Source organism: Hordeum vulgare, chromosome 4H (genome assembly GCF_904849725.1).
Source record: "Hordeum vulgare subsp. vulgare chromosome 4H, MorexV3_pseudomolecules_assembly, whole genome shotgun sequence".
Taxonomy (NCBI): domain Eukaryota; kingdom Viridiplantae; phylum Streptophyta; class Magnoliopsida; order Poales; family Poaceae; genus Hordeum; species Hordeum vulgare.
The window spans coordinates 20,945,196-20,961,735 of NC_058521.1; the positions used below are offsets into that span (position 1 = coordinate 20,945,196).

The following is a 16,540-nucleotide window of genomic DNA, read 5'->3' on the forward strand; positions in this document are numbered from 1 at the left end:
GTAGAAAACAAATTACATGAACTGAACTAACTCAAAAGGCACAAACAACATATATGACCAGCAAAGAAAAGAAGTAGTACTCCCCAGACAAAGGGGAGGAGATCCTCTTCTTCTAAAGCATTCAGCACGTTCAAAATCACTGCTCCAACATGCATTGCTGATCCAACGTTATGGATGAGTTGAAAGGTTTAACATACCAACACGCATCTTATGGCCAGTTCTTTTGACGGCTTAAGACTTCCCAGCTTTTTCCATAAGCCGCTTCCTAAATTTATTGGGGTTTCTAAATTAGTTATCCCATAAAAACTGAACGCTAAACAGGAGACTGCAGCTCTGTGATAGGCTGAATTTGCCAACTTCAAGTGAATAAAACATATGTACATGAAACGCGATCCATGACCCACACTGGATTCTAATACAGAGAGAATTACAGCTTGTTAAAAAAGTATACACGTGCTTAGGCAGAGGGATCATGTACTGAGAAAAATATATACAGATTTCAAAGTGTACATGTACACGATGACGCCATCCCAAAGGTCTTTTTAGACCTTCAAGCAAGCTGCCTTGACGCCGTCGAACTTCTCTGACCATCAAAGATCAAGCCGCTTTCTTGCTCTTGAATCTGTTGGCGCACACCACGTACACCAAAAAGTTCAGAAAGCTGAGCCCTGCAAGCAGCCAGAAGAAGTTATCGAGGCGCCCCTCGTTCAGGTTGTCGGGGATCCACCCGGGTCTCCCTCCCCTCGTCGTGAAGTAGGCGACCATCGTCAGGATGAACGCGCTGAGGTAGTTCCCGAGCGCCGTGGTGATGAGCTGCAGCGCGCTGCACAGGCTCCTCATGGCGTCCGGCGACTGGTCGTAGAAGAACTCGAGCGCCCCGATGAAGGTGAACACCTCCGAGGCGCCGACCAGGAAGTACTGAGGGATTTGCCACAGGATGCTCAGTGGAACCGGGACGTTCTGGTCCACCAGGTGCGCCTCCCTGGCGATGGCCAGCCTCTTTATCTCGAGGACCGCGGCTGCTGACATTGCTAGGATGGAGATTATCAGGCCGATGCCCATCCGCTGCAGCTCTGAAAAGCCCCTCTCCTTGCCGGTGAACCTCCTGGCTATTGGGACCAGGATGCTGTCGTAGATAGGAACCCATATAATGACACTAACCACGTCAAAGGTGGATAGCGATGCTGGAGGGATCTTGAATGAGCCGATTGTTGGATCAAGCACCATCCCTTGTTCCACAAACATGGTGGACATCTGAGCGTAGACTGCCGAAAACACAATCGTCGTTGCCCAGACAGGGAACATCCTTACCAATATCTTCAGTTCTTCCACCTGCGTGACGGTGCATACCCTCCATGGGTTGTTGAAGCTATCTTCTTTCACATCAAGATCAGTAATTGTAGCCGCCTTGTCCAGACATCTGAAACAAATGCCAGTCAGGTTATTACACTCACACAAATATGGAAAAAGAAAGTGAACAGATTCACAGAGGAAAGAAGGCTTAGGGCCTGTTCGGAAACGGCCCGCTCCGGCCACTCCGTTCCCTCGGAGCTGGAAATGAGGAGCGACAGAATGTCAGCTCCGTAGAAATGAACTGCACTCCGCTCCGCTCCATCACGGAGTTGGGAGCCGGAGTGTTTCCGAACGAGCCCTTAGTATGTCTAGTTTTTAGGTTGGAATTAATCAACAGTACGAATGTTGAGAACATAAAAGAATCTGCAACTAACAAACACAGAACATGTATTTGCTTAGATCTTTACATGTAATGAACTTCTTTGGGTTGTGCAGCGTGTTGCTATGCTCTTCTATGAAACCTTAGCTCGGAAAAAACGCACCTGAGTTCGTCTGTGTGCTCTAATTGCCGACTCCCTTCAATTGCTGAAACCCCATCTGGTAGCTCATACAAGAGAGCGCTGTCCTCTGGAACATGTGCATTCCACTTGCGCAAAGTGGCAGCAACTACCTGACATACTCGTGTGATAGGACTGCCACCTGGCTTTTGGAATCTATAAAGCGAAGTGCCAGCGAAGAAGCTTATGATGGCAAGCCCCATGAATACTGTCGGAATGCCAAAGCCTAATCCCCATCCTAAATTGTCTTGCACCCAAACCAGAAAACTGCTTGATATAAGAGCACCAATGTTTATTGAGAAATAGAACCAATTGAAGAAAGACCCCTTCTGGATTCGCTCAGCTGGATCTGTGTCATCAAATTGATCCGCTCCAAAAGATGAGACACATGGCTTGATTCCACCAGTACCGAGCGCAATCAGGTAAAGGCCAAGAAAAAATACGGTATACTGCAAAGGACTGGCTTCTGGGCAAATGGCTCCTTCACAAGATGGAGGCATGAGCATGGGAACTGATGCTGAAAGAGTCAGTACTGACATCCCCTACAATTACAACATGAGTGTCAAGACAAGATACCAACCAGGTCAGGTCAGAATTGAGTTTAGCAGTCAGATATGAACCAAGAACTAAAGGAATACTACTGACATGCACCTTTCACAGTAATGCATATAGGAGTTAAGAGAGTATCAAGACATCTATTGTGAAAACGAAGCATCACAAGCATAACTAATTTCATAGTGCATACACCATATCAAGTAGTATGCTATTGTTCTAACCCTGCTGGGGAGGGTGAGAATTTATATTCTCATAGCTCATACAGTGAACGTCCTTTCAATTTGAGGAATCTATAAGCACTTACACATGATTTAGGGGAAAAAATCAGTAAAGATGACTTACAATGAAGTATATTGTGGAGAACGTTGCGATCGTCCAATACCTCCCCCAGTATGCATCAGCCAGGATAGCTCCAATAAGGGGAGTCAAATAGCAAGTTCCCTGCCATGTAGTCACATTTCTAGCAGCAGAGGAGTTTCCATCATGTAGTTTTTTCGTCAAGTAAGTAACAAGGTTTGTTGAGATGCCATAATAGGCCAACCGCTCGCAGCATTCATTACCTACAGGTTGGTTACAATAGTTATTTTCCGCATACATACAGCTAGTTGTAAACAAAAGAATGTACTTGGAGACTGCTGTGAAAAATTACCTAAGATGAATGGGCATGCCTTCCATCTACCAGTTTTCTCCTTCACGACAGGGTTCCCAGAAAAGTCGACAGAGCCATCTCCAGTGTATGTAAGTTGGTTCGATTCCTGAAATCGGGAGTATTTAGTGTGCTGTGTTATCACATAATTCACGGTCAATTTGTCAGGACCGAAGAGTGATTTAAATCTAAGTAGGTGTCAAATGTACATTGATAGATATACTTGTGTCACTTCATTTTATGACAGTAAAGCATTGCTGTCTTGCTTCAGCAAAAAAACAAAATACACATCGATGTCCTTGAATTTGGAAAAAAAAAGAATTGTTGTCTTTCAATGTAGGGAAAGGCTGCGCACAATAGACCCAAAGTGGTCGGACCTTCCCCGGACCCTGCGCAAGGGGGAGCTACATGCACTGGGCTGCCCTTTTTTTTTGTCTTTCAATGTAGGAGTAATAACGCTTAAGGGAGACCAAGCAAAACAAAATCCAGAGTATATATATATTCGGCCTCGACATCCATCATGGTTGATAACTTCGTATATGCAAAATGAAGCAAATGTTTCACTATGGTGGTGGTATCATAGGCTGATATGTCCACCAGCTTACGAAATTTATTATAGGCACATACATACTGATCACCGCCAGAAATCCTGGCCAAGAAATCCGATACTGTCCAGCTTAACACCCACAAATCCCGTCTACTGAAATTAAACTGGAACAATGCGGATCTAACCAGTTCAACTGACGACCGGAATCTCGAGACATTAAAACGGGTGGTCGTATGGTACACCATAACTCCATAACCGAGATACCAAGTCACGGATACTACGTAATAGATATACTACTAGTAAATGAAAGGGAAATATCTCAATCCAAATTCAGCGCAGCCGGTGGTCTGTGGATGGAGCTGCCCCTGGCTGGCTACCCTTTGATCCTTTACTAAACTACTTACAAACCATGTAAATAAATAAAATCAGCTCCAAAGGCGGAAAGGCACGATCTTTTCTAGGGATCCCGCGAAAGCAGTCGACCTCCGATCGCGCGGCACCCGGATCCATCTCAACGGACGGGGCGGCGGAACAGGCGAACTCACCTCCGGGTTAGCGAGGAGCCCCTGCTCCAGGGTGGCCTCGCCGGCCTCTGCCATGGTGGAACGGCGTGTCTCCGGTCCGACCGGCGCGCGCGAGGAGGGCAGGTTGGGGCTGGGAAACTCTGGCCGGAAGCTGAGTATGTGGGAGCTGGGATTGGCGGAGCGCTCCTGGCAGTATAGGAGGGAAAACTTGTAGATCTAGATGTGTGTAGGGTCCAAAGTCCAAAGTCCAAGCGGAAGCAGTGAAGGGCACGGCACCGGCACCGGCACCGGCTGGTCTTCGGGGAGGGAGTTGAGTTGGGTTGGGTCTGGAGAAGGAAGGAATCCGGAGCCGGAGTGGTGGTTGGAGCTTGGAGGAGGTCCTGGAGAAGATGAGGGGAGGAAGGAATCGTGGAGCCGTGCGAGTCGGGCTCTGCTCTTGCGTGAGTCTGCTGCGTTTGAGGATTAGTTTGGATATACGTATATTGTTATTTTTTAGGATTGGAAGCGTTTGTTTGACTAGGATTATTATTGTAATGTAAGTTCTGGTGATGATCGGCTTGTTTCATTCGGATTTTTCTTGATAATGCCAGCCGAAGTGGTTGCGTGTGTGTGTGAGTCCCACCTTGGGCACTTCGAACTACCCCGTCGGTTGGAATGGCAGTGTCAACGCTCTTGCCATTATTCCACTTTACTCTATGTGAACACAACAGCAATGATGGTCATCAACTGCTTCCTCTGTTTTTAAATATTTTTTAGAAATTTCATTATACCTCCGTCACGGTTTAAAAGACACAATTAAATTTACGTGCATTTCCATAATAAATAAGGTTTAAGCCGTATTGCATTTACTCCTACTTCTAATTACTACTCCGTTGTTCTATTTTTATATGCATGCGTAGTGTGAATGCTATTTTTTAACTCATTTTACAATCAATGAATAATTCCCTAAGTTCTAGAGAATTTCCATGCACGTCTTCTAAACTGTGACGGAGGTAGTACCCACGACGAGTAAAAGAATGAATTTACATTTTAATGCATTACTATATACATCAGTATGTAGTTCATAGTAAAAAAATTAAATGTATATATATTTAGAAACAGAGGGAGTATATTGGTTGGGAGCTAGGTTACATATATTTAGTGATCAAAATGCGTGGCGGTACTTATCGTTACATATATTTAGTGATCAAAATATGTCGCGGTACTTATCGTTACATATATTTAGTGATCAAAATGTGTCGCATTACATATCGTTTGCGTGATATACATTATTGTTAAGCGACATTGGTACTACTACCTAAACTAGTCTCTCGAGGCCGCCTCCTCCTCCTCCTCTTCCTCCTACACGTTTGAATTAAGGTCTTCGAGGTAGCCATAGAGTCGGAACGACAAGTGACAACCACCAATTGCGTTGCCTCCTCCTTGTAAGTCCGAGTAGGGCCGAAGTGCTCCAGGATGCGCTCCTCCTCGAGCCAGCCCGCATCCGCTTCAAGCTTAGAGAGACGCATAAGAACCACAATTGGGCCCTCAGACTCCTTGACACTAAGTGTGGCGTTGTCGATGTGGATGATCTCGTTTATGGGCATGATGGCGCCATAGGCGCCAGGTCCACCGTGCATGCCCCCCGTGTCGCCATGAGAGCCTCCATCTCCCTCGCGCATGCCACCATGGGAGGAGGATGCGTCGGCTATCATAAGGAGAGTTCTTCATGCGGTTGCATGATGTCTACGACGGGAGGTTCGGCTCCGCTGCCAAGTTTAGTCAATAGGTTGTGTTCTTGTGCGGCAACATTGTCGCACAGAGTGGAGGAGATTGGATGGACGGAGGTAGTGAGGAGAGGGGCCACAATGGTCACTTTGAGAATCCGTGCGTGTTCGGCGTGCCAGCCGGACAGCTCCTCGTCTTCCTCGTTTCCGAACGAGGGATCGAGGTCAACGTGGAGAAGATCCGGGTAATCGAGCGAATGGCCCGGCCGACTGACCTGGCAGGCGTCCAGAAGGTCACCGGCTGCCTCGCTTCGCTCTACCGCCTGCTCAAGAAGGCAGACGACTTCGTCTGGGGCGACGAGGCCGACGAGGCCCTAGCCGGCCTCAAACGCACGCTAAGCACGGTGCCAGTGCTGGCTGCACCAGCAGAGAGAGAGCCGATGCTGCTCTACATCGCGGCGACAAGCCGCGACGTCAGCATCGTCATGGCCGTCGAGCGCTCCGAGCCAGGCCGAGCCCAACCGGTCCAGCGGCCGGTCTACTACCTGAGCGAGGTGTTGTCTGCGTCAAAGCAGAACTACCCCCACTACGAGAAGATGTGTTATGGCGTGTTCCTGGCGGCTCGAAAGCTCAAGTCCTACTTCCAAGAGCACCAGGTCGCGGTGGTGAACACCGCACCCCTCGGGGAGATCATGGGCAACTGGGACGCGGTTGGCCACATCGCCAAGTGGGCCCTCCTGATGGCCGACCACGACATCAGGTACGAGTCCCGCACTGCCCTCAAGTCACAAGCCTTGTGGGATTTCCTCGTCGATTGGGCGGAGAAGGAGTACCTACCACCACCCCCATACTCCACTCATTGGCGCATGAACTTCGAGGCTTGAAGATGCGCATCGACCTCGGGACCGGCATCGTTCTCTCCTCCCCCAAGGGAGACCGGCTACAGTACATCCTGTAGATATACTTTGCCGCGTCCAACAATGTGGCGGGGTATGATGCGCTCACCCACGGCATTCGGCTGGCCAAGAAGATCGGCGTCCGACACATACTATGCTTCGGCGACTCCGACTTGGTGGTGCAACAAGTCACTCGCGAATGGGACGCGAGGGACCCAAACATGGCCAGCTACTGTTTCTTGGTCCAGCAGCTGACTGGCGGCTTCGAAGGTTGTGAGTTCCATCACATCTTGCGAGCCGACAATGAGGTTGCCAACACGCTGGCAAAGATCGGCTCCACCAGGCAGCCATCCCAGCCGACGTGTCCGTGGAGCACCTACGCAAGCCCTCCATCATGCCTTCTCCGGAGTCCGAGTCCATCTTTGTGCCAGCAGACTCGGGGGCTGTGCCAGCAGACCTAGGGGCTGCGCCGCCAGTCCAGGGGACTGCCGACACCGACTCGGGGGCAGCCGATGCCCTGCCGGCTGGGACCCCAGCCGGCCCGCAACCAGAAGATCCATTCGGCCAGCTGCCCGCGCCAGACGGACCGTCGTCTGCCCCAACAGACCAGTGGCCCATTCCAGCTGGCTCGGGGGTTGCCGACCTTCCCTCGGGGTCCCTCCCACTCGACCCGGGGGCTACGGTAGCCGGCCATCCACCTGTCGTCCCCGCCCAAGCAAACGCCACGGCAACCGTGCTTGCCGTGGTCACGGCCTCATCTTGGGGGCAACAGTTCCTCGAGTACCTTGAAAGCGGCACCCTGCGTGCTGACGAGGTCGAGGCCCGTGAGATCCAAGGCATTCTGCCGCCTACACCATCATCAACAATGACCTCGTCAAGTGCAGCGTGTCTAGAGTCTTCCAGCGCTGCGTCGAACCAGATAAAGGCTGCGAGATCCTTCGGGACATCCACCAGGGCGAGTGCGGCCACCACGCTGCTTCACTATCCCTGGTGGCCAAGGCATTCTGCCACGGGTTCTACTGGCCGACTGCGCTGAAGGATGCCAAGGATTTGGTCGACAAGTGCAATGGCTGCCATCGCTTCAAGGCGCGTAGCCACCAGCCGACTACGACCCTGCAAACAATCCCCCTCACATGGCCATTTGCCGTGTGGGGCCTGGACATGGTAGGCCCATTCAAGACCGCCCGGGGAGGCTTCACACATTTGTTGGTGGCGGTCGACAAGTTCACGAAGTGGATCGAGGCTCGGCCGATCAAGAAGCTCGACGGCCATCATTTTCATCAAGGACATCGCTGTCCGCTACGGCCTCCCCAACAACATCATCACCGACAACGGCACCAATTTCACCAAGTGTGCGCTCGCTCACTACTCCAGCGAACACGGAGTCCGGCTGGACCTCGCTTCCGTGGCCCACCCGTGGTCAAATGGCCAGGCGAAGCGGGGAAAACGGCCTCATCCTGGCCGGCCTTAAGCCCAGCCTGGTCGAGCCACTCGAGCGTTGGGACTGTTGGGGAACGTCGCATGGGAAACAAAAAATTTCCTACGCGCACGAAAACCTATCATGGTGATGTTCATCTACGAGGGGGATTTCAGATCTACGTACCCTTGTAGATCGCACAGCAGAAGCGTTAATAAACACGGTTGATGTAGTGGAACGTCCTCACGTCCCTCGATCCGCCCCGCGAACCGTCCCGCGATCCGTCCCACGATCTGCTCCGATCTAGTGCCGAACGGACGGCACCTCCCCGTTCAGCAGATGTACAGCTCGATGATGATCTCGACCTTCTTGATCCAGCAAGAGAGATGGAGAGGTAGATGAGTTCTCCGTCAGCATGAGGCGCTCCGGAGGTTGGTGGTGATCTAATCTCAGCATGGCTCCGCCCGAGCTCCGCAGAAACGCGATCTAGAGGAAAAACCGTGGAGGTATGTGGTCGGGCTGCCGTGGAAAAGTTGTCTCAAATCAGCCCTAAAACCTTCGTATATATAGGGGGAGGGGAGGGGCCTTGCCTTGGGGCTCAAGGAGCCCCAAGGGGTTCGGCCGATGGGGGGGGAGGAGGAGTCCTCCTCCAATCCTAGTTGGACTAGGATTGGAAGGTGGAGGCCTTCCCTTCCTTCCCACTTCCCCTTTTTTTCTCCTTTGATTTTCTATCTCCCTGCGCAGGGGCCTCTCTGGGCTTGCCCACCAGCCCACTAAGGGCTGGTGCGGCACCCCTAAGGCCTATGGGCTTCCCCGGGTTGGGCTGCCCCCCCGGTGAACACCCGGAACCCATTCGTCATTCCTGGTACATTACCGGTAATTCCGAAAACCTTCCGGCAATCAAATGAGGTCATCCTATATATCAATCTTCCTCTCCGGACCATTCTGGAAACCCTCGTGGCGTCCGTGATCTCATCCGGGACTCCGAACAAGATTCGGTAACCAACCATATAACTCAAATACGCATAAAACAACGTCGAACCTTAAGTGTGCAGACCCTGCGGGTTCGAGAACTATGTAGACATGACCCGAGGGACTCCTCGGTCAATATCCAATAGCGGGACCTGGATGCCCATATTGGATCCTACATATTCTACGAAGATCTTATCGTTTGAACCTCAGTGCCAAGGATTCATATAATCCCGTATGTCATTCCCTTTGTCCTTCGGTATGTTACTTGCCCGAGATTCCATCGTCAGTATCCGCATACCTATTTCAATCTCGTTTACCGGCAAGTCTCTTTTCTCGTTCCGTAATACAAGATCCCGCAACTTACACTAAGTCACATTGCTTGCAAGGCTTGTGTGTGATGTTGTATTACCGAGTGGGCCCCGAGATACCTCTCCGTCACACGGAGTGACAAATTCCAGTCTTGATCCATACTAACTCAACGAACACCTTCGGAGATACCCGTAGAGCATCTTTATAGCCACCCAGTTACGTTGTGACGTTTGATAAACACAAAGTATTCCTCCGGTGTCAGTGAGTTATATGATCTCATGGTCATAGGAATAAATACTTGACACGCAGAAAACGGTAGCAACAAAATGACACGATCAACATGCTACGTCTATTAGTTTGGGCCTAGTCCATCTCATGATTCTCCCAATGATGTGATCCAGTTATCAAGCAACAACACCTTGTACATAGTCAGAAGACCCTGACTATCCTTGATCAACTGGCTAGCCAACTAGAGGCTTGCTAGGAAAGTGTTTTGTCTATGTATCCACACATGTATCTATGTCTTCATTCAATACAATTATAGCATGGATAATAAACGATTATCTTGACACATGAATTATAATAATAACTTATTTATCATTGCCTCTAGGGCATAATTCCAACAGTCTCCCACTTGCACTAGAGTCAATAATGCAGCCCTCACATCACCATGCGAATTACATTGTAATAAATCTAACACCCATACAGTTCTGGTGTTGATCATGCTTTGCACGTGGAAGAGGTTTAGTCAGCGGGTCTGCTACATTCAGATCCATGCACACTTTGCATATATTTACGTCCTCCCCTTCGACATAGTCGCGAATGAGGTTGAAGCGTCGTTTGATGTGTCTGGTCTTCTTATGAAACCGTGGTTCCTTTGCTAAGGCAATGGCACCCGTGTTATCACAGAACAAGGTTATTGGATTCAGTGCGCTTGGCACCACTCCAAGATCCGTCATGAACTGCTTCATCCAGACACCCTCCTTAGCCGCCTCCGAGGCAGCTGATGGGGTTATAGTCCCAGGGTAGGGTCATAGCTATGCCCTATAGGTCCTACCCAAGGTCTACCCTTCATAGGGGACAAGGCCCTTAGACAGTTCCGACTGAACTAAGGACGCCCCCATCATCCAGTCGGCGACGGTCCACTCGGAGCATATATAACGTGCCGACTGGAATCCACTCTGTACATCGTAACCTCCCAGGAGGGCAACGGTCATACGTTTTCATACACCATAACTAGCATTTAAGACTTATGTTACCAGTAATGCTAGCATTTACTCGCCACTACTCCACCCCTATCCACCGGACCATTATGAAGGGCAGCGCACTCTATATAAGCCGCCCTTCACCACTGGTACAGGGGTTGGCACTTGTTGTAATCCCTTAATACACTCGACACAAAGCTCCCAAGAGCACTGAGACGTAGGGCTTTTACCTCCACCGTAGAGGGGCCTGAACTCATACATCCTCGCCGTAGCTAAGGCTTTGCCCATATACTTTCTTACCCCGTACTTCTACTGTCAGACTTATACCCACGACAGTTGGCGCCCACCGTGGGGCAGGCGTCTGAGCGACTTCCGGCGAGTTTGCGATTTCATCTTTTCGTCATGTCATCCGGCGGAGATCTGTGCATGGGTCATGAGATCCTCTTCGGTGCACTCTCCTTCATCGCCGATGATTTAGCATGGCTTCAGGATGCGCCCCTCGACATCGAGACGCTTCCGAGTCGCGGGGCTACGCACTTCCGTGCCAGTTCCTGCGGCGTTCTTCTTCTCCAGCCATCGACCTCGGTGTCGATCTTCGCCCCCGTCACGCGCCGCAACGAGCGATCCGATCGTTCGCGGCTCCAGCGTTGGGTGCGACACGCCCTAGCGCGACAAAACATGTCCTCTCAAGTGGCGGTGCTCGAATCGGTTGTGGTCCCGCAGTCATCCCAGTGCTTGGAGTCAGTTCCGACTGAACTACCTTCCGAGTATCAGGGTCACGGGCCTGCAGCCGAAGTATTCATGGCCGATTCCCATGAAAGTCCCTCCGGGACTGGTCGGAACAAGCGTGAGACCGGAGAATCATCTGGCGCTCGTCGTCAGCACCCTCGTTCTTCCAGTCGACGTGCTCGCCAGAGCAACATCGAGGTGTTCCGCACACCCATCCTCAACTTGGCTGCAGCCACCATGATCGCTGATTCTCTCCAGCCGACTGATTCGGAGGCTGGTAGAGGAATCGAGCAGATCCGTGCCTTGTTACATATGGCGCAGTAGCAAAACTCGGCGGTCTCCGAGTAGCACAACAAGATCCACAACAGTTCCATTCAAGCGAACACACATCGGTCGGTTTTCAGTCCCGGCTCTCACCAGCGTCACAGAGGGGGCAGCCTCTGGAACGAGCGTTCCAGGGACCAGAGTCGGAATCCGCTTTCCATTCGGTCTCATCCCAAAGATCGTCGCCGTTCGCGTACTCCTCCGCGGAGTGGGCCTTACGGACCCCGGCATTACGATGATCATCGTTCGGGCGGTGACACGCATGATCAAAGGCCTGATGCAAGAGGGTATATCACTCAGAAGAAGGTTGATAGAAGCCGAGCCCACCGTGATGGTCACGATAGAGATCATCCAAGTGGAATTAGGACCGTTGTTTCTGGTCCCGAGTGTTTCAGTCAGGCCATTCGCTCAGCTGACATCCCTCCCAACTTCCGATTGGCGACGGGAATCAGCAAATTCACAGGAGAGTCCAAACCAGAAACTTGGTTAGACGACTACAGAGTGGCGGTCCAGATCGATGGCGGAGATGACCATGTCGCCATGAAACATCTCCCACTGATGCTCGACGGTTCGGCTCGAGCTTGGCTAAACCAGTTAGCTCCATCAAGCATTTACAGTTGGGCAGATCTGTCCCGAGTCCTCATCAGGACCTTCGAGGGTACGTGCAAACGCCCTGCTGGTCTCACAGAGCTTCAGCACTGTGTCCAGAAGCAAAACAAGCCCTTGCGCGATTTCATCCAGCGCTGGACAACCCTCTACCACACGGTGGAGAATGTTACAGAACACCAAGCAGTCTACGCCTTCAAGGCATGCGTTCGGTACAGAGATCTATACCTGAAGTTTGGTCGGACATGCGACATCTCCATGAGCAAGATGATGGAGATAGCCGCGCGCTATGCGAATGGCGAAGAGGAGGACCGCATACGTAGCGGCAAGCATAAGTCAGTCGCCGACGGAGATGGGAGCAGCAGTCGGAAGCAGAAACAGAAAGCCCAATCCACTCCGCAAGCAGAGGCGGCAGTCGTTACAAACACTAAGTCCAAAGGCAAGGGGAAACCACAATACACCCCCAAGAAGAAACAGTCAGGAAATTCCATCCTAGATCAACCGTGTCCAATCCACATGAAGACGGATGAAGAAGGCAATGTCATATTGCCGAAACATACCATTCGGCAGTGTCGCCTCCTGATCCAAGGATTCGGTGAAGGACAGCCGAGTGAGAAAGACACCGAGCAAGATGATGAGGACAAGGGGGATCCGTTCCCTCAAGTCCATGCAACGTTAATGATTTTTGCTGATGTAGAAAGCAAAAGTCGACTAAAGTTGGTCAACAGGGAGGTAAACATGGCAACCCCATCCACTCCCACGTTCCTCAAGTGGTCACAGACTGCAATCACTTTTGATCAGTCAGACCACCCAACACACGTACCCACCCCAGGGAGGCAAGCTCTGGTCGTCGATCCGGTGGTGGAAGGAGTTAGGCTGCGCAAAGTCCTCATGGACGGTGGCAGCGGCTTGAATATCATGTACGCCGATACTCTCAAGGGAATGGGCATTCGGATGTCCAGACTTAGCGAGAGCAATATGCAATTCCATGGAGTCGTCCCAGGAAGAAAGGCCAAATCACTTGGCCACATTGCGTAGGATGTCGTTTTCGGCTCTGACAAGAACTTCCGCAAAGAGAAGTTAACATTCGAGGTGGTAGATTTCCAGAGTGCATACCATGCCATTCTGGGCCGTCCGGCATACGTACGTTTCATGGCCCGTCCATGTTACGTATATTTGAAGCTGAAGATGCCTGGTCCCAAAGGCATGATTACTGTCACAGGCAATCGGCAGCGGGCCGAGGAGTGTCTGCAGCAGGGGTCGAGAATTGCAGACCATCAGATGGCTGTACTCGAGTTGGATGAGTACAAGAAGATTGCCGACCCCGCCGAACTGATGCGTTCAAAGAAGCCAGCTTCCGAGTCCGCATTCCAGTCGGCGGGAGACACGAAGAAAGTAAGCATCCACCCGACAGATGCCACCGCCGCCCCAACAAACATCTCCACCACCCTTGATCCAAAATAGGAAGCCGAGCTCGTCCAATTCCTCCGTGAGAACTCGGACATTTTTGCATGGAAGCCTGCTGACATGCCAGGTGTACCCAGGGAGTTGGCTGAGCGCCGACTGCATGTGGATCCTGCCGCTCGGCCCGTCCGAGAACGCCTGTGTCGGTCCGCCGCGCACAAGAGAAAAGCAATCGGAGAGGAGGTAGCTAAACTTCTCGCAGCCAACTTCATTCGCAAGGTACACCACTCCGAGTGGCTCGCTAATGTTGTCATGGTGCCCAAGAAGGACAAGTCTCTCCGTATGTGCATCGATTTCAAGCACCTTAATAAGGTCTGTCCGAAAGACCACTTCCCGCTCCCCCGCATTGATCAAATCGTTGATTCGACTGCGGGTTGCGAGTGCTTATCCTTCCTTGATGCCTATTCGGGCTATCATCAGATCCGTCTGTATGGTCCAGATGAATTAAAAACATCTTTCATCATGCCATTCGGGTGCTTCTGTTACATCACTATGTCATTCGGTTTGAAAAATGCAGGAGCAACTTCTATGCGAATGATCCAAAAATGCCTCCTAGACCAGATTGGTCGAAATGTGGAGGCATATATGGACGATATCGTAGTCAAGTCACGCAAAGGTTCCGACCTGCTGACTGACTTGGCAGAAACATTCGCCAACCTACGTAGGTACGATATCAAGCTCAACCCAGCCAAGTGTTCATTCGGCGTTCCCAGCGGGAAGTTACTCGGTTTCTTCGTTTCCGAACGAGGGATCGATGTCAACCCCGAAAAGATCGGGACCATTGTTCGAATGGAGCGGCCGGTAAGAGTACATGTACAAAATCTCACAGGTTGCCTAGCAGCTTTGAGCAGGTTTATCGCTCGACTCGGCGAGAAGGCGTTACCTCTGTACCGACTCATGAAGAAGTCGGATACCTTCGAGTGGACAGACGAAGCCCAAACCGCATTCGACGACCTCAAAGCCCTGCTTTCCACCCAGCCGGTTCTTATTGCCCCGCTCAGTAAAGAACCCCTTCTTCCGTACATCGCGGCTACAAATCAAGTCATCAACACCTTTTTGACAGTCGAACGCGAAGAAGAAGGCAAAGCGTACAAGGTTCAGTGGCCAGTATATTATGTTTCCGAAGTCCTGACTCCTTCCAAGCGGAGGTATTCCCATTGTCAGAAGCTTATTTATGGGATCTACATGACTGGAAAGAAGGTGGCTCGTTATTTCCAAGACCACTCGGTATCTGTCATATCCAATGCTCCGCTGTCGGAAATTCTCCACAATCGGGACGCATCAGGCCGAGTGGCAAAGTGGGCAATGGAGATGCTATACTGCGACATCAAGTTCGAAGCCAAGAAAGCTATAAAGTCTCAAGCTCTTGCTGACTTCATAGCAGAATGGGTAGAACAACAGCAACCGACTCACATCTACTCGGCTCATTGGACCATGTTCTTCGATGGGTCCAAGATGTTGAATGGCTCCGGCGCCGGCGTAGTGCTCATATCCCCGAAAGGTGATAAACTCAAGTATGTGTTGCAGATCCATTTTGATTCTTCCAACAACGAAGCAGAGTACGAAGCTCTCCTTTATGGGTTGCGCATGGCCATCACACTCTGCGTCCGTCGCCTGATGGTCTATGGTGACTCAGATCTAGTGGTTAATCAAGTAATGAAGGAGTGGGATGTAAGGAACCCCACCATGACTGCATACTGCAACGCAGTAAGAAAGCTCGAAAAGAAGTTCGAAGGTCTGGAACTTCACCATGTTCCCCGACTGAAAAACCAAGCAACATATGAATTGGCAAAACTTGGATCCACACGGAGACCTGTCCCGAGTGATGTCTGCCTCGAGCACCTACACCTCCCCTCGGTAAAAGTATATTCTTTTACAGAGGAACCTGTGCAACCGAAGAGCTCAACAGATCAGACTGAAGTCGAGGTTCCCGCTGTGGTTGACCTAGTCATGGAGATTCTAGCTATCATTCCCGAATGGATTGTGCCATTCATTGCGTACATCCTGAGGCAAGAGTTACCGGAAGACGAGGTCCAAGCTAGGCAAATCGTTCGCAGGTCAAAGTCCTTCACCGTCGTTGATAACCAGTTATACAGAGAAAGTGTTTCAGGCGTCCTTCAGCGGTGTATCTCTCCTGAGGAGGGTCGGTTAATTTTGGAAGAAATTCACTCGGGAACCTGCGGCCATCATGCCTCCTCAAGGGAAATCGTCGCCAAAGCATTCAGAGCTGGTTTCTTCTGGTTGCACGCGAATGAAATGGCAAAAGATATAGTCGACCATTGTGAAGGTTGTCGGTTCTATTCAAACAACTCCCACAAGCCAACGTCCGCGCTGAAGACAATTCCCCTTTCTTGGCCATTCGCCATGTGGGGATTAGATACAGTTGGACCATTCAGAACAGGCCAAGGAGGATTCACCCATCTGCTGGTAGCAGTCGACAAGTTTACCAAGTGGATTGAAGCCAAGCCAATCAAGAAGCTTGACGCCCTTACGACCATCAAATTTATCGAAGACATCATCGCCAGATACGGGGTTCCACACAACATAATCACCGACAATGGAACAAACTTTGACTCGGACGAGTTCAAAGGTTTTTGCGCAGGCCAAGGTATCCGAGTGGATTTTGCATTCGTTGCGCACTCCCAAACAAATGGACAAGCGGAGCGGGCGAATGGACTCATTCTTCAAGGGTTGAAGCCTCGACTCCTGTGGGAAGTTGGACATGCCGCCGGCGCATGGGTCACCGAGCTGCCTTCGGTGCTGTGGGGCCTCCGAACAACTCCGAATAGA

General features: G+C 50.9%; 1 protein-coding gene and 1 pseudogene across 1 annotated transcript; one reads left to right on the forward strand and one right to left on the reverse strand.

The window, feature by feature from the left end:
* Positions 1-336: 336 nt before the first annotated feature.
* On the reverse strand, positions 337-4,572 carry LOC123447550 (protein NRT1/ PTR FAMILY 8.3-like). Its single transcript, XM_045124157.1, has 5 exons — positions 4,144-4,572; positions 3,055-3,160; positions 2,748-2,965; positions 1,836-2,392; positions 337-1,420 (listed from the first exon to the last, which is right to left on the reverse strand). The coding sequence occupies exons 1-5, from the start codon at positions 4,195-4,197 to the stop codon at positions 598-600; spliced, it is 1,758 nt and encodes a 585-aa protein (XP_044980092.1). The 5' UTR covers positions 4,198-4,572; the 3' UTR covers positions 337-597.
* A 2,546-nt stretch (positions 4,573-7,118) lies between these two features.
* LOC123450210 lies at positions 7,119-8,195 on the forward strand (annotated as a pseudogene).
* The last annotated feature ends 8,345 nt before the right edge of the window (positions 8,196-16,540 follow it).

Coding starts and splice junctions, on each gene's coding strand:
- LOC123447550 (XM_045124157.1), bottom strand. CDS start 4,197: ATGGCAGAGGCCGGCGAGGCCACCCTGGAGCAGGGGCTCCTCGCTAAC. Junction 3,161..4,143: donor GGCTCCTCGCTAACCCGGAG/GTGAGTTCGCCT, acceptor TCCCGATTTCAG/GAATCGAACCAACTTACATA. Junction 1,421..1,835: donor GAGCACACAGACGAACTCAG/GTGCGTTTTTTC, acceptor CATTTGTTTCAG/ATGTCTGGACAAGGCGGCTA.